We start from the raw sequence: 23,937 nt of genomic DNA, 5'->3' as shown, positions 1-23,937 counted from the left end.
TATAGGTTTGCGTGTTCTTTGCGGTGCCCCGGTAGGTCAGAGGTAAATTAATAAACTTAAACCACAAAACTCCAGCGTTCAATTCCTTCCAGCGGAGAATTGTGTAATCGATTTAAACTAAAACATCTTCGTCGATGATTCATTTACAACCTCGACAGAACATAGACGAAATTGAGGGAAAAAAAGTTATTTATATTCAATAAATTATGATATATTAATTTGTAGGAGACATACTAGTCACTTTGTGCCCCGATAATCAGTAATAACAGTTTCTTCTAGCACAAAGTGATTTTTTATATGTACATTGGGTTACATCATCAGTCTTCTTTAAGTTTGCACTTATCGCAGAGTGGTTATTGACAAATGTCTGTTATCAAGAGTCATGAGGAAATAGAAAGGAGCAAAGTTACCTAAGTATTTTTCAGTAATGTTTTCACAAAATGAATTCTTCTGTGACGAAAGCAAATTGTATAGTAATATGTCTGTTTCAGAAAGTGACTTCCATACTGGTCTTATTCCACTAATCTCTACAGGATTCCGCGTGTACGTGATGATTTATACTGTTAGTTAAGGTTTATTTATCACTGTCAGGGCGACATGTTAACAGATTGTTTACTGGAAACAAGGAAACGGGATTTTTATTACATACTTTGAAAACAACTTGACACCTCACTTTTAGTGTAAAATTATTCTCATTAAAGAAGGATCAGAAGCGCGAAATGAAGTGGACTTATTAAGTTAAATTAATACTTTATAATTAAGTAATTAATAATTAAATAAAATTGGCGGTCGTGGAGTCTTGCAAGTCGCGATGTTGATCTAAACGATGTTTTACATGTTTTATCTTTGACATTACTTCAAGTTGGCAACATTAGGAGTATCTTCGCAATATTAACATCTGCTCCTTCGCTTGATCGAAAAATCTTGAACAAGTTTAAGTATCATTACTAAAGTGACATATCACGAAACCAGAACGTTTGCGTCAATAATGTCTGCCAATTTTAACATTTTGATTGTGTTTCGAAGTTAGAGGTAACTATTTAATCATAAAAATAATAAAAGTGTTGCAATACTTAGCCCGTTAGAAAGCACCTTACTAGTATATATATCATCCATTAAAGGCATTATGGAAACTGAAATTAGTGTTGTAGGTCACCCATATAATTCTTTATGCTAATTAAACAGTTATGTAGACAACACCTGTAATTCGTTATTTTAATTAAACAATGCACTAAGGAGTTCTCAGGTTAAATAAATAATGGTATAGATAATACCTAGAATTCGTCATTAATTGAAAAATGGTGTAGATAACACTTAGAATTCGTTATTTCTTTTATCAATTAAAAAATGATGTATATAACACCAAGAATTGTTTAGTTGTTATGACAATTAAACAACATTATATATAATATCTTGAAATTTTTATTCCTTATGGTAATTAAACCTCGAATTCTTTATTCGTTGTGCTAATTAAACAATATTATAAACAAGATCTTGAATCCTTTATTCATTATGCCAATTGAACAATGGTGTAGCCAACATACCCTATTCAATTTCGTTACACATTAGGATCTCTACCACCCTCCCTTTAAATTGAAATACCTTTAAGCAGGATTAGAGTAAATTAATCTATTAGACTTTGAATGTGGTCAGATATATCAATCGAAAGGGTTTGGCTTTCTGAGTACAGGATTGCTATTAGATCTCAAATCGTTCAAAAGATGACGAAGTTATAAATTGAAGGTATGTACTTGAAAAACGAAAATCAGAATTCAAAGACGTTCTATGAGTCGCTATTCAGCGTCTAAAAATTGAAAGTGTAGGAATGGAGGCACCAAAAAGTAAGGAAACAAGGTAGAAATGGGCATGTTGTGATAATACTTCTTCTGTACAGCCTCACAAGACGGTATGTCTAATATCCTGTCCACGCCTACTTCATTTATTTTTCTAACCTGTACACAGTAGGCCAGACAGACGAAACTTATTAAACTTAGTTATGCTTATCATACAATGACTAGAGGTTTATGTTAAATCGAATTATTGGAAGCAGTACGTGTACTGTAAAGTTTGTTCATACGAAACCAACATAACCAGTTTTTTGTGTGAACTCATAACTTGTATGTTTTTTCTTTCTTGTCTTTTCTTTTCAAATTACATGAAAAGGCAACATAATTTTGTACATTATAAATTTTAAAAAAATTCTGAGAGTTTATGTATATCGAGGTCACGTATTGGCTACTGTCTGTGCAGAAGTATAAGAATCATAGAACAATAGAACACACATTTTTGTGTTTACATGAGCTGAATAATATCATAAATATTGAAAAACAAAGCAGACATGGCCTAGATGCTGGACAGGCGCCATTGTGAGGTTTTATAGAGGAAATTTTATTAGACCCTGCTCCTTCCTACTTTGTTTCACACTTGTTCATGTATTTTTTTCATACAGGATGACATTATCTTATACATTATTTATCCATTTGTGTTAATATCCTCTTTGTATATCAACAAAGGGAATGTGCACTATAATATTACGGTATGTGTAAATAATGACGTATGTGTTTGTGTGCATTCTCTTCACTTATAGTTTGTGTGCACTTTGTGACGCTGCGTGTGTGCTGTACATGTGATGGCACACACTCTTTAGTGTGCAAAACTATATAATAGGTTATATGCGCTGTCTACAACAGAGAATGAAATCCTTGATTCATGGCTCTTAGCACACCGTGAAGAGGTATGTATTGACGATGGAATAAAAGCCAAAAGCATTAAAAACTACATTTGTTTCAAGTAAGTACAAAGCTACACAATGAGGTACCTATGCTGTCGACAACACGAGTATCAAAACCCGGATTTTAGCGTTAGGAACCTTCAGACGTGTTGCTGTGTCACTTGGGAGGGCATATTAAACATTTGTGTACAAAGATTAATTGTAAGCTACATTTTATATATTTAGCCTACTGAATGAAACGAGGAATAATATTTTTGGCTTTAAATTTTAAATCACAAGTTTAAGCCAACAATTACAGGTTATTACATTTAATTGAAATGTTAAACACGTTTTTGAAACTTCTAATGCACCTATGTACTTGTGAGTCTACATGTTTTGTTTTGTTTGTAGTTTTGTTCACCGAATGCTTCTTCAGACAAAAAACATAAAATTGCTCAATATGGTGGAGTGTATGGATGCCAACAATCCCAGCATTATAAAATAAAACGCTCTCTTACTGAACTAAGGAACCAGTATAAATAGTGCAAAACACTTATGACAAACTAACGCTCTTCGGGATTAAGCTTGTTAGTTTAAAGCAATCAAAATGTGACATGCTCATGACCATAGCTTACAATGTCTACGTTGCAGACACTCAAGTTTGGATACTTTTATGATTTGGGATTTATACACAGAATGTAAATGTAATGCGACAGCAATATACTTAATAAACGCAAAATTTTTTTCTAAGAAATCGTCTCTTTCTCTTCGTATTTTTGTCATTTTCAACCAGAACCACAAAAGTGATTATACCTTCCAATACTTTCAAGTTCAGTTTTGCGGAATCCAAATACGTTTTAGAAATCCGAATTTAGTTACATAAGCCTATATTAAATTATGCTTCATTCAATTTTTAATTGCATTTCATACCTTTTTTCTTATACTGTCCTAAATTTTAACTGTAGTCGTCACAAGAGTTCTTCAGTGTGAAACAAACCGAGACAACAAGAACTCAAAAGGTTTGAAAATAGTAAGTTATTTTATAAATAATTAAGTTCTTAAAACAGTTTCATGAAGTAAGTAAATTATAAAAGGTTAACTCTTCCAAAAAATGTTGAGCATAGATGCCGAAACCAAGAGGATGGCCCAGATCTAAATTTGAAGTCTATCGGTTCAAAAGCGGTTAGTTTCGGGACTTACAAAGCTAAACTTTGGGTTAAGTTTATTGCGATGGTCACATCAAATAGCGTCTTTGCTCTAAAAGAAACACAATACACCTGGTTAATACGTTTTAATAATTTTAAGACTGTCATACATTACATGTCTACTTTTTAGCGTATATTTTTTAGGAATTGTTCCATTTGAAATATATGAATGTCACGTGTTTCTAGCCCCTATATCATTTCAGCGTTAAGATTTTGTGTGCACTTTAGTCTTCCCAAACAGCTTTTGCTTTTCCAACTGTATCAAGAATAGTTATACCAAACCTGTGTGGTAATACTAGATACGGAATTTCGAACAATGGAATATTAATAGCTACAGTTTCAATAAATAACAAATAGACAAACTTAATCAACGGCACAAAAATCATCTAAAACAAGCGTAATTTGTTTTTCTGATTGGAGAAAGTTCATTTTTGCACGCCTCCATTTTGAAAAGTCCACCCATCTTCCCCTACATTTACATTACCACAAAATATAAAATAACACTAAACCTCCATTCCAACCCATAATTCATTCTCCTATTTTTCATTCCTACCTCTTTACCTTTTTCCTTGCTATCTACGTATTCATTATTAGTCCATCCATCTGATTATCTTGCTATCTATAGTAACGGAATTACCGTTATACATTTATTTTAATACCCTTGCTTGTTTCAGCATAGTTTTCTTCTTGCATGTGACGTATATTGTTGGCTACGTATTGCGCAAGTGCCGCCTGTTCTCTAAATTTGTAGAAGATTCTTGAGAGTAAAAATAAACGACATTTGTTTCACGAAAACGCTAGCTCGTTTTCGAACATTGTTGAAACTTCGAGAAACCTGTACTAATGCAGCTTAATTGCCAAAAGACAGTAAAAGAGTAATAGTGTTGATCAGCTACAGTCAATGTGTCATAGGCCTCGGAAGCTATAATTGTGATTAACGCCTATTAATCGGAAAACAACAGAATTTGACTAGGAACGTTTACAGATTTCGAACATTACAAACCGTTCAGCCTCAGTGAATTACTTCGGACGTCAGTATTTCTATGAGGACATTAAATATCTTTGCCAGAAAACGTCAGCTTGTAAGGGTGCAAGGTCAAACAGGAACCAAGCTCACTAGCTTGAGCAAGGTGTCACATTATCAACTCAGGATTAATTTGCTCTTCGTAGACCTAGATTGTCAATAAAATATTCAGTTATGTACGGAATATAAGACTCAGTATTGTTTGTAAGTTTGTAAAACGCTTTTGTTATTGATTTTTGTTGTTTGTAATTAAGCACAGAGGTACACAATTGGCGTTCTCTGCCCACTATGGATATCTAAATCCTGATTCTAGCGTTGTAAGTCTACAGTTACCGCTGTGCCAGTGGGGGGCGTAAATCGTGATGACGAGAAACCCACTTGAAGTAAAAATGTAAGGGGGCGCAAAACTCTTGTATATAAATCATACTTTGTAATTACTATTACCAGTAACCGTTATTTTAAATTGTATTGTTGTTTGTATATTAAAATATATTTGTATTAAGAAAAAAAAATTGTGTGTATCAATCTTGTTGGCAAATATAATAAATTTGATACATATTAAGATTTAATTTACTTCTAACTTCAAATTTGAAATAAGAATACGTAACGTATGTAACATAATAAATCTGAGACTCGTCCGAAATAAATAATAATACGTAACGTATGTAACATAATAAATCTGAGACTCGTCCGAAATAAATAATAATACGTAACACTATATACTTATCATCCACATATCCTTTCACTAAATGAGGCATTTAACTATTCGTCATCTATCCATCAATAACTTGCTATATAACTATGTATCATCAGTGATGACGAGAAAACCCACTTGTAGAGAAAAATATATACATTCCTACACTCAGTTACACAACCCCTTCAAACATGTGATCAGCTATCTGTCGGTTACCTCTTTCTTTCTTTGTGAACTTGACGATAACTGAAGAAGGTCGAAACGTTGTTCGCTCCTCTACATAAAAAAAATTATCAACCAAAACCAGTCGTTTTACACACACACACACATATAATCAGCATATCCACCCTCTTATCTTGTCACTCATTCTTGTTTCCATGCGCCAGTACACCTATTCAACCACACTTCTTACCCTGTCATCAAGGTATTTATCATTACTATGTCCTCACACTTCTTACCCTGTCATCTGAGTATTCACCATTGGTGTCTTCACTCACCTACCCTATCATCTAGATATTAATTGTTATCCTATCCAAACAGTTACCCTGCCATCTAGATATTTATCTTTAGTCATTGAGACACTTCTTACCTTGTAATATGAGGTATTCGTCATTAACTCACCTCAAGACATCTTTCTATTGTATGTGTGTGAGAGTTAAATGCTATATGTTGAAATTTATCAGTTAGCTATCTTCTTGTTTACCTCGCTTAAAAATTAATCCATAAGTTTTCAACAGGTAGACTTATATCTAACACTTCCAGAGATCATGTACAGGCAAAGAAAATCTCTAATCTTTTCGTGAGAAGAATTTAAATTTTTTTGCAAAATAAATTAACACTACCATTCTCACACTATTTCTGTTTGTTAACTAAATAATCACTTTCGTATTCCTTACCGTGTTGCCAGTCGATGGCATAGTTGAAATACACCTCAATAGTGTGCAAATCTACAACGGCAATGATAAACAAGTAGAGCCCCATACAGAAGTCAGCTGTTGCGAGGTTACACATGAGAAATTTGGAAACGCTCATACTGAAACGGCTGCTCATCAGGACAACCATAACTGCCAAGTTTCCCAACATCGCCGCCACTACCACAAACCATACAGCGATCCTCAGGCCGACGTTACCCATGACGTCTTCACAAGGGTTAAAAGCGTCTGGAGCAGGATAGCACTTCACTTCCCTGTAGTTCTTTGGAAAATTCCCGCAATAGTATTTTACCGGGTTTCGCGGATCGAATGAAGCTGTATTCACATGAAAAGTTCCATCTGGTATAAACTTGTGGGGAGGATTTTCTTCGTTTTTCCCCAGCCTACCGAAACCTGATTGTGGCCTGTGAGGTGTGAGGTCCTGGGACATGACCCAAAGCAAGAGTCCTCACCTGGTTCCAGCTTTGGGAACTATTATCTTGAGGTGAGGGAGAATAAACAAGATGTCCAAAATCTATTTTTTCTTTTCTTTCGTATTCTTGACCATTCGTGCGTGGTTCTATTGTTCCTATAAAGTAACCTCTATCTCGGATTCCGAAGATGTTCCAGTCTTTATTCATCTTCCTCATCGAATACTGGTGCTCAAGAAGACTGGTACTTTTCTTAAAATTTCCATAGACATTGTAGAGGAAGTCTTCCTGTTTTGTTTGAGTGTCGGTTGACACATCTATAAAACTTGAAGGTACAGTAGACGTAGCAGCTGGAATGGGCGTAGTAACATTAGCGCAGAACGTTTTCTCCATCTCTTCATTGAACTCTCTCAAATTAGCATGTTGTTCAGGGTCGTGGGTAGCTGGAAACTTGAAAGCACAGCAATGGTAGGGATATGTAAGATAAGCTTCTTTGATGTACTTAAAGTGATAAACGGATGGGAAAACTTTCAAACTGAACGTGTCCACGAGCTTAAGAACTTCAATTTCCGATAGTCCCTTAATCGGAAGCTTAGAAATACTTGTTTCAGACAAATCTCTATATCAAAGGGGGAAAAAAAACTATTTATGGAAATAATGGAAATTAGCTAATGTCATCGTTAGTATTACAGTGAATATGAAAAATAATCTGGAAAATCAGACTAAGTTTTATGTTTAAAAGCTAAAAACACGGAAATATAAATCTAAGTTTAAATCAATAATATTTATAACACTTGACGATAGGCGTTTCTTGCTATAGAATCTTAATCTTAAATAAACATCCAATACTTTACAATGAAGTTTCAAAAGGTTATTTTTTTAAGTCACTCATTTTTACAGACACACCAATATCTATGTATTTATGGGATAAGTTACTAAACTCTCACTTGTAAAAAATAATTGTCATATCAGTTGAGTTGAAAGTCATTCTTTGAATTCATGTAATAAATTCAAAATCTTAAATTCAAAAATCGCAGTAATTGTAAATACAGCCAAATACTAGTTTCACACAGATAAAAAGTAATTTTTGTTAAATCTCTGGTATCTTCAGAATAAAAGTGTAAAAAGTATAATAATCAGTTTCTGTAGGTGTTTTTGTGATCTTTCTTATTAGTACTTTGGTCATTCTCAAAAAAATGTCGAAAAATTGGAGGTGCCTCTCCTCACGGTAAAACAAAACACAACCATATTTTGTAATGCATTGGTATGCTAGAAGTACGAAATCGATGGTCGTGAAAAATAACCTGTTTTCGTATGTATTTATGGATGGATATTAATAGGTACCCGAGGTAAAAAAAAATTGCTGCGGAACGCCGCATCGAAAATCATGAAAACTATGATAACTCTTTTAGTTCTTGTGATATTTTAATAAAACTGGAACCAAAATGAAGCTTATGGAATATCATTCAATACCGTATGAATAATTTACATTAATCCTATGAGTAATCTGGCGTTATGATGAAATATGCTATTTTTGTACATGATTTTTGAATTTATATCCTAACATTATTTTATTTATAATATTTCATCGTTTTAGATTTCCTTTGGTAGAACAAGCACAACCACAGTTTTCAGATGTAATAGTATCTCCTGAATCCAAGAAAATGGTTGTGAAATAATTTTGACGTCTTATTTAGCATGGAAATCTACAGGTACTCATGTTAAAAACCTCACCCAAATTACTGTATCCTAAATCACTAACTCTGCAATAACATCATCAGTCTTGTGCTATCGTATCATAATTTGTACTTATGTGAAGTTCTGAAGTAGGGCCTTTATTATTTAACAATATGTAACTAATCAACCTTTCATGTCAACTCATATAAGGTTTGTTATTAGTGTTTTAATGCCCGGCATGGCCTGGTGTGTTAAGGCGCTCGACTCGTAATCTGAGAATCTTGCGTTCGAATCTCCGTCGCATCAAACATGCTCACCCATTCAGTCATGGGAGCATTGTCAATCTCACTATTCGTTAGTAAAAAAAGTAGCCCAAGAGTTGGCGGTGGGTGGTGATGACTAGCTACCTTCCCTCTAGTCTTACACTGTTAAATTAGGGATAGCCCTGACGTAGCTTTGCGCGAGATTCAAAAACAAAACAATAGGGTGTTTTAATGAGTTATTTAATACATATCAAGGTTAAAGTAAGCCTAACTTTTTATAAGTGGAGGAAATATCTGCAAATATAACATACATTTTACTTTACTCAATAAACTATTTCTTATGTATGTATCAGATAATGCCAAATAAATTAATATATACTTATTCATTACCAGTAATTTCATTGTAGTGAATTATTTAACCTGGAGTTTTTTTTTATCTGTTGTGTTAAAATATCACAAAAACTGACAGAATTATTACAAATTTTTTTATTTTTGATACGGCATTTCACAAGACATCTTTTTCACCTTGGGTGCCTATCAGTATACATGTATATGAAAAAGTAATTTTTTTTTATAAACCATCCATTCCATACTTCTAATTTACCAATTCATTAAAATATACATACTCTTACTTTTTGTTCTACCATCGGGAGCGGGTTCACTCCCAGAACAGGCCCTGCATAACAGGACTATATGAAGGCTGGAAGACATGATAATGATACAATGATAAGTGACGTCCAACTGTTTTTGATATTTTCAGATACTTATTTAGTTACAGTGCCAAATGAAGTTCTATTGTTTTAGTATTTTTGAAATAGAACGTGGCGTTTGTATTTACAGAATAAAATATAATTGCTTATAGGAGTTACACAAATATGTATTCAAAGAAGATAAGGACAACACATCAATCTATTTATCGATCTATAAAGAAGATTACGCAAATGGTTGGAAATACCGTGTGTAAATGTAATAAACAAAACTGTAAAAACAAGACTAATGTGTTTTTATGATACACCTTATAGTTGTTTTCTCAATCTTTAAGTAATGTTATGTTGAGAGATCTGACACCATTTTATCAACATTTATGTTTTCTTTCGACATTTGATGTTATATGTGCTTCGTATGTTCTGAGAAAAATAAAACGTTACAACTGATAACTTTCTGTTATCATTGGAACATACGGAAATTATTTGAATAAATTTACAGTTTGAGGCGGTTCTTTACAAGAGTTACTAAGACGAGTGAGTGTTTTGTGGTAAGTTTAAAATCTGTAAAGATTATTTTGAAAAATTAACATTCGATGATCCATCGAATAACAACAAGTTTCCAAAGTTAGTTAAAAATTTAAAGCTCGTGGAAGTTGTTTACAATAAACTTACAGCTTGCGAAGATTTTTTAGTCCAGTGAAAGCGTCTTCTCCAATTTTAGTAAAGTTTCGATTTCCTTTTAGACTTCTGTTATGGAGATTACATAAGAAAAAGTTAAGTAGACTTGAAAAAATAAGCAACAGTAAATCTGAAAAGTTCTGTTTTCAATACTAATAATTTTTTGCACCAAGAAAACGTCAATAATTAAGAAATCAATGACATAAACAAGTATTCAAAATTTAATTAAATCAATGACATAAACAAGTATTCAAAACTTAATTAAATCAATGACATAAACAAGTGTTCAAAACTTAATTTCGGTCAGGAAAAGTGAGCCTAATATTTTTTCTTTAATAAATAAAAACACACACGTATATAAATATATATTTTCTAGTTTCTCTTACAACATCTCCGTGTGGAAAGATTTCTCGGCACGTGGCCAAAACTCAAGTAATTACGGTTGTTAAACTACGAAAAATACTCTACAAGAAAGTACTCTACAAGGAAAGCAAAACATTATTGAAAATGTTCTGTTGAATAGGTGTAATTAAGTGAACGTTAAGTCCCGGGAAAGATATTCAGAATGTGTGATATTCACATGTCTCAGCTCACACTGCACAAACTTATGATTGGTTGTGTTCCAAGAAGACTTAATGGCAAACTTGAAAATTTTTAACGCTAAAATTCACGGTTTGATAACTGCGTTGGGCACAGCACAGTTAACCTATTGTATTACTTTTGATAACTGTTTGATAACTGCGTTGGGCACAGCACAGTTAACCTATTGTATTACTTTTGATAACTGTTTGATAACTATATTGGGCATAGCACAGTTAACCTGTTGTATTACTTTTGATAACTGTTTGATAACTATGTTGGGCATAGCACAGTTAACCTGTTGTATTACTTTTGATAACTGTTTGATAACTATGTTGGGCATAGCACAGTTAACCTGTTGTATTACGTTTCGCTTAAAACAATCCACCACCCTTTTTTCGTGCAAATATAATTATCTTTATTTTAACTCAAAACTATACAGTGGGCTAAATACGCTCTGTCTACAGCGGAAAATCGAACCTCAGATTGTAGTGTTGTAAGTCCATGAACTTATTGCTGGTCCAAAAGAGAACCACACACACATATAAAATTATTTTAATGTGTTTATGTTTCGATTGGCTCAGCGACAAACTTGAAAACTTATAATGCTAAACCTAGAGTTTCGAAACTCACGATGGGCAGAACACTGATAGCCTACTGTGTAACTTTGTGTTTAACAACTAATATAAAGAATTAGGAACTTCAAATATCAATACATTTTTATGACTATATTTTTGGTGTAATTAAGTATAACTGAGACCACTTGTTCATTTTTTAATACTCTTGTGTTGTAAATTTACATTACAGTAGACAGTAAGCGGAAGGGTAAGAATATTTACAACTTATTTTTTTTTATTTCTACATGAAAATTCATAACATTCGAGGGTCTTTTTCAAATCGCGATAATTGTTTTACGTTGTAATATAAATTACGGAATTTTTCAAAAGTTAATTAACGATAATCAGAACAAACGTTTTGTGGTTAATAAGTATAATTTAAAAGTTTATTAAAAATCGTTTGGATTTAGCTAAGAAATATGTTCATAATTGTCTAATGAGATTGTGTAATAATCTTTAACGTAAGGTATACATCTTTCTATATATAACAGTCCTACAATAATCTTTAACCTAAGGTATACATCTCTCTCTCTATCACACATACTACTATTATTAGTAGTAAAAACATTTTTATTTTTTTCGCAGGCAAACATTTTAATAAAAAGCATAATTTAACGATTCGTAATTCTACTAGTTACATATATTGCACAACAGGTATTGTTGTGTAATTTATGAATATAAAAATATACAAATTTCAAAATATACCGAAATACTTTAAGCCTTGGACAATGTCAACAGTTATGATAGTCCGATAGGTCAACGATAAGTTTCGGATTTAAAATACTAAATATCATGCAATAGCCCATTGCAAGTTTTTATGTACGAAAATTATCGTGAGTTAGATATGATTTAGTGAAAAATGTTTGTCTTATTTCCTGGTGTAATTTCAGAGCAATATTCTTCACGCTTTAGACGGGAAAATCTTCAACAAAACTTCTGTAATTTCTTTTATTCAATCACACTATTCATTTACATACAACAACAACAAAACAAAACAGACAGCATCCGTAACAAATTTATTAACTGCAATTAAAACAAGGAAATTTTAGCGTTACAAAAGCCTCACTTACATTTCGGCTATTTCTGCTCCATCGAAGGCGTTGTCTTCAACTTCTTCGATCATATTGTAGTCTAGGTTGCTAGACGTTAAAACATGTTTATTAAATTGATAACAAATCAAATAAGATGCGTGATAGAAAATGTACCTTAATATTAAAATAGACGTTTCAACAAATGGTTCGTATGAGCTTAATGGTTCATTTTTGAATGTAATTTAACAAGAAAATACCTTTGTCGTGAAATATTTTACCATAATTTGTACCTTTTTCAATGTTCACGTTTTGTTTTCTATGGCTCTTAAATATTTCCCGATAAAAGTAATATCTGCTTTTGTTTTCTTGTCAATAATTGTATGGAGAGAAACAGTTTCTGTATATTAAGTTCCTTAGAGCTTTGGTGTGGACTGTCCCTTGGTTATTATGACATACAGTAAGTGTTAGTAATGCATAAGCTTATGTTTTCGTCAAAGAATATGCTATTGTGAGAAATGTTTAAAGCGTAGCAATGAAACTTAGATGAACAAGCTTCAGGAGATACTTGGGTCTCCATATCAGGCAGTTTCCGTCCATTTTACAAAGTTTCATCATGAATACTTTGCCTAAACAATCTATCAAAGAATAGATAAGGAGCTAGCTGTGTTCTGCCGATAACACTGCCATAGTGTTACTGTTTACTAGTGTAAGAAGCCCTCATACTTACCGCTGAGATACAGGAGGAATAAAACATCTGACTAAGCTATAGACATAATAACATTAGCATAGTGGAAATAAAACCAGTCTAAATAAAAACAAACAGTTATATGATGGTTTTAATTCGCAGATATTGCTTTGCTTTTCAGCTGTTATCATCAGCACGTTTTACGTATGAAACTACTTGATGATTCAACCTCTGGTTGTAATAAGTGTTAACTGACATTAATTGAGTGACACAAAGAGATATATTTTTTCTGCTTTTATTTTAATACTCTACAGAAATTATCTTGGATTAAAATGAGAGAACATTATTAGTCTAGGATGGAATATCTTTCTTTATTTCCTTTCAATCTACTTCCTTTTATTTATGACAAATAACGGCGAAAATTTAACAACAACGTAGTGTATTATGTGAGAAGTAAAATTCGACAAAAAATCACGTATCTGCTCTAGGAAAAATTAGACACTATTTCAAAACATGAATACATACACACTGTATCACATTATTCAACGGTGTCTGGTCCGTCGTGGCCAGGTGGTTAAGGCGTTCGACTCGTAATCTGAGGGTCGCTAGTTCGAATCCCCGTCGCACCAAACATGCTCGCCCTTTCAACGGTGGGGTTTTTATAATGTGACGGCCAATTTATTGGTAAAAGAGTAGCCCAAGAGTTGCCGATGGGTGATGATGAGAAGCAGCCATCCCTCTAGTCTTACACTGCTAAATTAGGGACGGGCAGCGAAGATAGCCCTCGTGTAGCTCTCCGCGAAATTAAGCAAACCAGTCAACAGCACCTACAACCTAATTTTCCCTGAATGACGGAATTACTTTTCACAGTATATAAATAATATCCTATAGAGCAACAAATACAGAACATATTCAGTGGCATATCCGGCTCGAACATTGGGCCTTTTGAGCCATAATCTAAGCCTGTCAACTGTAAATCTAATGGACATGTAGAGCATTAACAGAATTGTTAACCATAGTTAATATATAATGTTTTGTTTTAACCTTTACCAATGCCCTGAATGTTACTGTAGAATAAATATTACTTCCACGTGTAAGGTAGTTGTGGACAGCAACTTAGTTAGTTGGTTGAAATAGTCGCTATCGGTTGTTTCATGTTTTGTTAGATGAGATATACTTAGTGTAAGGGCTATGTTTAAAGTTAGTCAGTTATAAAAATGTAAAATCAAAATTTCAAGATTGAATAGACCATTATACAATTGAAAGAACCAGACCAGGAGCCGTTATGCAACCTTATATATTTTTATACATCTAGAACAAACAATCGAACCTGGAAAGCTTCAACATTAATTTTTTTTCTGATTCAGAGAAATAATCTGTACAAATATTTTTATTAAGTTTCCATGCATGGTTATGATTAATATTACATTCGTACATTATAAGTCCTTTAACAGATCATCGGTAAGATTACTGACTTGCAACACTACAATCCAGGACTCGATTTCTGTAGTGGACAGTGCTCAAATAACTCATCCTGTAGCTTTCCTCTCAAAACACCAGAACAACATAAACAATAATGAAAGAAAGAAAATAAACAAAACGATGATTGGTGTGTTTTTTTATTATTCATTAGGATGCTTATGGCTGAATATTACTGACAGTTTATGTGAATTAATAGTTTTGTAGTCATTAAGCACAATACGTTAAAATAATGTTAATTGTATTCGTCCTAATGTTTTAAAAATAAACCGCTAAATTTGTTATATTTTCGAGGTACAATTTAGTAACAGGTTATCTCCAGTTTAATACATTTTCGAATATATCCTTACAGGTATATCCTTTATACAGTAGGTGGCAGGTGCTACTCACTAGCTGTTCTCCCTCTGTACCCTCAGTAGCTACGCCTGAATTTTGAAGTTTCTGACTTGTTCGTTCATATCATTTGACTGTTACTGCAAAATGCTATCCGCACTTTAGTGTTGTAGATGCGTTATAAGAGTGACGGTTGGTTGAGAGTGCTGCTAATTTATTGATTTCCTTCTTTTCCTTTCGAGGCAAAGTTAGGAACGGCTTTGTGCAAACAAGTTTTTCTGTAGCTTTGTGCGCGAAAGTTTTGATACAGTCTTACGAAGTTACATTTATTTGATTAACGTATTCACCCATAATGTGTTTATGTTTGTCTGGTAACTTATCACACGCATGTTTGTGTTTAGAGTTATTTCTTAGTGTTGCGCTTCTGTACATGTGTTTGTGTGGTATGGTATTACGTCCATATATTTATTTATTTTAGACTTTATATGTGTATATGTTTATGTTTATTCTATTACGTAACATCTTCATATATGTTTATGTGGTAACGTAGCATATACATATATGTATTTATGCTACTTTAATAACGTAGTCCACCCATACATGTGTTTGTGTTTATGTAGTAATGTGGTACGTTCATTTATTTTAAACTGTAACACACCCGTATATATGTTTTATGTTTATTCTATATCGTAACACATCTGTACATGTATTTATTTTAGAACATAGCACATCCATATATGTTGATATTTATTTTATAACGTAGTACACCCATATATGTGTTTGTTTATTTGGTAACGAAACAGATGTATATATTAGTTTATATTTATTTTAAATATCGACACATCCATATGTGTCAAGTCATTACATACTTTAGTTTTCTAGAGAATTGAAGCTCAGAAGAATCTAAGCCTAAATGAAGTATGACTAAATATTTTCTTCTCAGTATATAATAGCTAATTTTGGTGCAATGACTTTATACAGGGTGAGTCGAAAACCTACTGTCCTTAAATACAAATAACAAGTTACACTCTCACTTCGTACTTGATTTCCTGGTGAGTCAGTAAGAAGCGGACAGATAAATAAAGTTAAATTTTGAACGAAGTTCAATTTGTCTCTACGGACAGAGTGCAGATAGCTAATTATAAAACTTTGCAGTAAGAAAATAACAAAAACAGCTTCAAATTGTATTAAATACGTATATTTCATTGAGAACAGGCGTTTTACTTTAAGTACTAATTAATTCAATAGAAACAACTGAACTATTGGCATTTAAATAGCTTATATAGTCCCTGATAGCCCAGCGGTAAGTTTGAAGGTTTATAATGTTCAAAATCTGGTTGCAATATCGACAATTGGCACATATCACCCACTCTGTAGATTTGTGCGTAATAACAAACAAACAATAACTTAAATAATGTGAACTAAGAAAACTAGCTTTTGTCAAGCCATCCTTTTCATTCACTTTTTAAGGTGAACGAGTGTGAAATCTGTTTCGTGTGATTATTGATGTTCAAAATCAACGTTTTCCGTTGACTGACCCAATGTTCTTGATTCGCCAAGTTCGGTAGGTAGTTATATCTAAATAGCCTGTACTTTAAGAACAAAATATATGAAAATTTTAACCTCCCTTAGGAAGTATGTAATAAAAACAGTGTGTAACAAGTAAAAGCAGGTGATTGGGGTGAATATTCATCTGTTTTTTGAGGAATTTCCTGCATTAATACTTTATATACCTAAATGCATGGTTTTACTTTGAATGTGATTGTTTTAGTGTCTACATTAGAAACTGATGTAATAAAAAACAGCTACAATGTTTCACTAGCTGCTTTTAAGAGGAATCATTTTTTATCACGTGAATGCTCTTAAGGTTAACATAAATGTATTTTTTATACATTTGTTTTGCGTATTGTTTCCTTTCAAAACATTCTTGTAATTGTCATTAACCAACAGGCTTGTTTCTGGCTTGAAAAAGAGTTTACTCGAAACGTCGCTTTGTTAATAAATTATTACCATAATTTTAAGGGCGCTTTTTTCTTTTAAAAGTCTAATTTAATTTTTTTATTGTCTACGCTGTTTCATACTTATTTATTTATACAATAAAACATGAGTATCTGCTGTTAATTTTTACACAAATTAAAATTGTAAAAATATAGAAGTGAGCGAAGCCGTTGAGGTGTAAGTTTTCGTTCTATTCCTGAATAAAATCAAAATTATCCATTTAAGAGATTACTAATCTAACAAGCTTAAATTTAAATATAGTAAATTATGGTTATTAGTTAAAGTATTCATGACAAAGATACCGAGGTCTAATGTCTTCCAGTGTTTGAAAAGTGATACGCAATTTCAAGGTTAATCAGATTTATTTTAAATGGAAAACACCAGATTAGACACCAACCATTCAGGTTATTTATAGAATATTTTTCACGTTTAAATAAAACGAAAATTACATCAGAAACTCACAGAATTTCAGCTTTAATCTTCACCGACCCAGTAGGTAAACGTTTGATTCTGTTGCTGTCGAAGTCCCTGAGGAAAAGGCAAAATAATAACTATGAACGTGAGTTTATACAACTACTTTCGTGGTGTTAGTGTTATATTTCAAAGAGCTTTTAAGACGTGTAATATATATCATGGATATTTTTCTAATTATCTTCAGTTTCTATGGTGATTAATCGGCAGTTTTGTTACTTATTCCCACCCTTTCAATAAAATATTGAGTTAAAAATGTCCACTATTTCTGTAAGTTAATGGATTGTTTTGTGACAAAACTATACCTTTTTCTTAATGTATTATTATTTTTATTTATATTGAAACACTGGTTACTGCTCTATATAGTTTGCCTTACATTATTTATTTATATATACAATAACTTATGGTAAATATTGGCATGAGTTGTATGCTTAGACGTTAGGTTAAATTAAGCCCCAATAGTTTACTTGTTTAATATACACTGTCATATAAAAAGATTTTTTCTACCTTGATTGGATTTCTTGTAGTGCTAAATGAGACTAGATCACTTGATGGTTTACCAGCCAGAGTTAATTTTGCGATTTTGACAAAAAAAAGTTCTTCAAGATTCGTGATCCAAAAATATGTTTCCAAACATTTGTACCATTGCCGAGACAGAGTTCTTTAGCATGTATGGCCTATATGGCTTATAAACTTCTCATGCATTTGTTTAATCTTCAAAAAAATGTTTCGGGCCTAGTTAAACCTTTTATCCTGGTGAAGAACTCAGATTGTAACTTAAAACGTTGCTTCAAGATAAAACAACGCAAAGAGACTTTATAAAACGAGGTTGAAACCAACGAAAGGACTCGATATAAACTATAAACGTCAACTCAGGACCTAATAAAGACATGAAAGGGACATAAAATGAAGTAGACACATATTAAGAGACTCAGAATAAACTCTAAACGTCATTTCAGGCCTAAACAAAGACACAAAAAAATTCATGAAACGAAGTCGACACCTATTAAAGGACTCATTATAAACTTCAAACGTCATCTAAAACCTAACAAAGGCAAGAAAATTATCACAAAATACAGTTGAACCAAATTACAAGTAGTTCACCGCATTTTTAATATTATACCGAATACACATGATACAGAAAAAAAAAGATTCAGAAGTTAATATCATAAGAAAGTGGTTCCATTGTTTCCTCATGATAATGACTATTCGGCTTTTCCTTTAACTGAATTGGTTAGATGACCCGTTTAACGTTTAATTAGCAGTTGCTATGAGGTTAGTTACTTCAGTTAAGTTAATAGATCACTTTTTATTATAGTCCAAGAAGTTTCGGATTCGATCATAAGCCAAGAAAACTTAGCGTTATCATTAAAACAGCCGTAACTACAGGAATTCACCGGACATAGATTTTTACACAGATGTAAAATAGTATTCCTGTTTCTAATAAGAATGAGATTGTGCGACTAGTACATGAATTGAGAAAATATACAATCATGAAATCTGAGAAGACCGTATCCAAATAGATCCTGTGATCAAACACTCATAGTATACATAAACATTACGTCAAAATAGAAAAAAATCGCAACAGTTATTAGGAATTTTATATAATCTTTTTATTTAATAGGAAGATAGAATAGGACACACAATACATCAGTTTTCAAACTTGTAAGTCGCGCCGTCTGGGGGTGGCCTTTTGGCGGAAGAATTTAAAAAATAACGTCAAAAAACAACGACAACTACAGAAACCTAATGCTTTGCTCTCGCAAGGTTTTACTCACGCCTTACAAGTATCTATTAATTTTCAAAAATATATCAAAAACAGGTATAAAAATGTTTATTTTGTTGATATCATTTGAGAAAACTATTTTTTGTGAAGGAGTTGCAAAGGAAACTTTGCTGAGTTAGGAGTCACGCCATTAATTAAGTTTGGAATACTGTAGTACGTGACCAATGATGATTGTAAAAAATATAAATCATTCAAGTAAAATGACGTTTTGAAAAAGGTATGATTTTGAACTGATCAGCTTAAATAAACTAATCTTATATCGCAGAGTTTGCAAAGAAAAAAATCCCACTTCTCCTTTTACAATATTCCTTAATAGAAACATCCATTTTGCAACTAATTTTTGCGAAACATTTGCATAGACGTAATAATAAATAGCTTAAACTAATTTAAACAAAAGTACTGCAATGTAATTGTCATAATTATTAGTAACTTTATAAGTGTAATATACTTATTAATGTATTTTATTCTTTGTCCGGAAAAAAGGACCTTTTATATAAGGATATAGAATAATATATATATAATCGTTACTATCTTCGGAAACAAATTTTCAACATGAAAATTAATTGAACTATTTCTTATGATATATACCTCAAGATTAGCGTAACAAAATATTACACTATTTTCATTACCAAAGATACTGACTAAATAATTACATGCTTAAAACGTTTAATCCCAACTAGATTTTATGAAGTAACGAACTCTACCTTAGATTTCAAACTTCGAACAGAAATAGTGATGTAATTTTTTTTTATAATCAAGGAAAGTCGACTGGTATTAGATCAGTGACACACAAGCCAATTTGTCTTAGTAGTACAAAAAAGAGGAAGAAAGAGTTATTATATTCCGTTTTCAGTATAATTGGACAAACTACTTAATTTGGGAAAAAGATAATTAGGCTGTTAACTTCAATAATAAGAAAGAGTGAAATTGGAAATCTAAAATCACTTAATGATGCTTATGTGGTAACAAAATACTATTTGTATTCTGGATTATACTTACGCCATCGAAATTATGTTATCTGTACGAAGCTCAGCAAGGTTGGGAATTTTCTCCAAACCTGATTGGATAATTCTCCTGAAATTGATTGTTATTACAGATACACGTCAGCAAATACATACAAAAGTATGCGCATATTCCTAATTTTAGAAGAAAGCTTACAGAACCTTAATGATTATGTTTAATAGCGACAAAAAATCTTAAATTTTACTTAAAGATAAAACATATTATCACTCACGCAGCCATAATTAAAAAGATTTTACAATCACTGACAGTATAAAATAACATAATTGAACAAAAACTTATATGTTACAGGTGTGAGTGCAGATAAAATAACGTTACATTTAGAAACTTGCAAATCGAAGAAGTCGTAATTACGTTAAAACATCAATCGCTATTAGAAAGACACGAAGTTCGATACATAACTCTTATTGATGTTCTCCAAGTTATACGTGTTATTAAGAGAAAGCCAACTAACTTTCTATGAACAATGATAAAAGAGGTGGCTAAAAATCAGGTGGTTTTGTCAGTGTCAATAATTAGTCATTAGGCGTTACATTATTAAAAAAAGTAACAAAGGAACACGATTCCAAATCGGTTCTAAAACCGTTCAACCAATGCATTTCAACAATGGCTAATGGCTTGGTAGATGAATGCAACTATATATTAAAGATGATGATGTATTATTACAGGATAAAAATCAAACAACACTGAGGTTGTTAATGTATCTATTTTTCTTTCTTTTTTCAAACATAGTCGTAAAACGAAAACGAGTCGATGTTTGATATCACTAAATATCATTAAGAAACAGTTCTTTTATCATCTCATTAGTGTAATGAATCTTCCAGTAAAAATTAAAAAAAGAAACTTATATGAACAAATTACTCGTTGTGTGCTGTCATTTCCAGTCTCTTGGAACCGTTGTATTTTACTGTCATTAATAATTTTCTTTCACAAAGATGTGATAAGTTTCATAATAATGATAACTATATGTCGTGCTTACAAAAGATCATTAAAAGATTTTAAACTTCAACGCAAAAATTATCAAAATTTTCACTTTTTATCTATTAAATTACATCATTTACATAATATTTTTTGTTTTATTTCTCTATTAAATTTAATAAATTCAATAACATTTACTTGCATTATATTTAATGAGACAAAAATCACGGAAGAAGATTATTACAATAAAATAATTATTTATAATATGCGTCCTTGAATTATTTCCTGATATAACTGAATCCAATTATACAATCTCTGAAGTATCTGAGAATTAATATTTATAATTCTGCTATTCTTCATTAAAGTATGAACTGCAAACCGAAGTATAAACCTCAAATTACGCCAAGAAATTCGTCTAATAACTGTATTGGTATATTACGCTCAAGAGTGAGATCTCTATCCATGGTCGGTATGGCCAGGTGGTTAGGGCGCTCGACTCGTAATCTGAGGTCAAACATGCTAGTCCTTTTAGCCATGAGAACGTTATAATGTGACGGTCAATCCCACTATTCCTTGTAAAAAAAGTAGTCTAATTGTTTGCGTGGATGGTGATGACTAGCTGCCTTTTCCTCTAGTCTTACGCTGCTAAATTAGAAACGGCTAGCGTAGATAGCCCTCGTGTAGGCTTGCGCGAAATTCAAAAACAAACAAACAAGGTCTTCGATAACTTGCACCGTAAATAATCTGGGATACAAAACCTTGTCTCCTGGTTTTCTTGTTAATAATAAAGCTATAAAATGGGCTATCTCTACCACGTTCCTATGAGGGTCGAATTCTACTGTTAAAAAAATACTTTTTTTCTGCAACTCATACCATAGTGAGATTCAACGTCACAAACCTTAGTAAAAAATACCTCCTGTTATCTACAAAGAAAAATGAGCTTTGTCCCCAATAGGCAAATTTGGATATTCTTTGTCTTTTAAATTGTCGTGATCCCAGCATCATGCTTAATTTTCTATAGTATAAATTAAAAATATTTAATTTACAGTTTGCAAAACTAATAAGAACAATTCGACGTAAACTCCATCGTAAAAAATACAGTCTTTTATAAAGATTACAGAAAACTATCATCCAACTAGTTCGATTTTAGAAACAAGACCAACTAATAAATATTTCGAACTTCTGCTTTGACTTATTAGATACCATGTGTATTTGTGTTTTCTTATAACAAAGCCAAATGGGGCTGTCTACTGAGTTTACCGAGGGGAATCGAACCCTGTTTTTTTGCATTGTAAATCCGTAGATTTATCACTGTACCAGCGGGATACTGTTAGATATTGTATCATTGAGTCTGGAAAGAAAGAGTAACCCAATCTGAACCTCTAAAATATTGACTTGACTTGTTACATATGATGTCATTAAGTCTGGAAAGATAGAATAACCCAATCAGAACCTCTAAAATACTGATTCTCATCATCAATATAATAATGTTATTCCTCAAAAATTCAAAACACCAAAAAAGATATATTTTAATATCTCTAACTGTCAGTTATCCTGTGATGAAAATTAATACCACAAAAGGCTCTTTAACTTTCATGTAAATGTCCTAATTTCTAGTTTGAAATTCATTATAACAAAGGTAAAAGCCTATATATGGAGAATTATGTAGCCCCACTGCTTGCCTTTATATTTATCAATAAAACGTATGACACTGCCACTTGAAATTCTTTTTATCAGCCAACATTTTTATTACGATATATAGGTGACACTTTACAGCCTCTGTGTAAATTTAATAATGTTATAACAAAAAAAGCAAATACCTTTATTTTCCAGATAATAATAACAATAAACTATTCTACACTATTCCCTGCAAATTCAGAAAAATAAGTAAATTTAATAGTGCCTTAATGTTTTAGAGCAAAGCCGCATTAGGCTATCTGCTCTGGCAACCACGGAAAATCGAACCCCGATTGTAAGTCCGTAGAGATAGTGTGTTATATATTATTACACTGAAATAGATATTTGGTTTAAATATTGTTTATTACAATTTTTGATTAAATTACTTTTGATGATTACATATTTTCTTCTGTTTTAATCATTTGATCCAAATCACTTAATTACGCCAGATTAACCAGATGAAACGCCATGAAATAAACACATCTCTCTGTAAATCTGAAAAATTAGTGTTGAAAATCAAATGCGTTTGAGTAACACAAGCTGAGGCCCGGCATGACCAGGTGGTTAGGACATTAGATATTTAACCTGAGGGTCGCGGGTTCGAACTCCCAACACTCCAAACATGCTCGCCCTTTCAGCCGTGGGGGCATTATAATGTTTTGGTCAATCCCACTATTAGTTAGTAGAACAGTAGCCCAAGAGTTGGCGGTGGGTGATAATGACTAGCTGCCTTCCTTCTAGTCTTACACTGCTAAATTATAAACAAATAACGCGAACAGTCCTCGTGTAGCCTTGCGCAAAATTAAAAAGAAAAAACAAACACGAAAGCATTTTTTAAAGAATAATCACATTCCAGGTACAACATAAATTAGTACATTTTTTAATGAAGAAAAATGACCAGTATTTTGTGAAATTTATTTATTTCCTCAACGTTTCACCTCATGGCTTTATCAAAAGGAAGACATCATGAACACAACGCCTAACAGTCTTCAGCGAACAAAGAGCTAACATAATTGCTATATTTCAGAATTTTTAGTGTAAAT

The 23,937-nt window shown here is 32.3% G+C and overlaps 1 protein-coding gene across 1 annotated transcript in view; it reads right to left on the bottom strand.

Annotated features, from left to right (window-relative positions):
• LOC143226146 (follicle-stimulating hormone receptor-like) overlaps positions 1-23,937 on the bottom strand; it is a 134,992-nt gene that overhangs the window by 13,682 nt on the left and 97,373 nt on the right. The window contains 6 exon segments of the mRNA XM_076456730.1: positions 6,530-6,958; positions 6,960-7,594; positions 10,295-10,369; positions 12,567-12,635; positions 17,485-17,550; positions 20,279-20,353. Coding sequence (XP_076312845.1) covers positions 6,530-6,958; positions 6,960-7,594; positions 10,295-10,369; positions 12,567-12,635; positions 17,485-17,550; positions 20,279-20,353 — 1,349 coding nt within the window.

Source organism: Tachypleus tridentatus, chromosome 9 (genome assembly GCF_004210375.1).
Source record: "Tachypleus tridentatus isolate NWPU-2018 chromosome 9, ASM421037v1, whole genome shotgun sequence".
Lineage (NCBI taxonomy): Eukaryota > Metazoa > Arthropoda > Merostomata > Xiphosura > Limulidae > Tachypleus > Tachypleus tridentatus.
The sequence above is the reverse complement of the archived record's forward strand: the minus strand, read 5'-3'. Positions and strand labels throughout refer to the sequence as shown.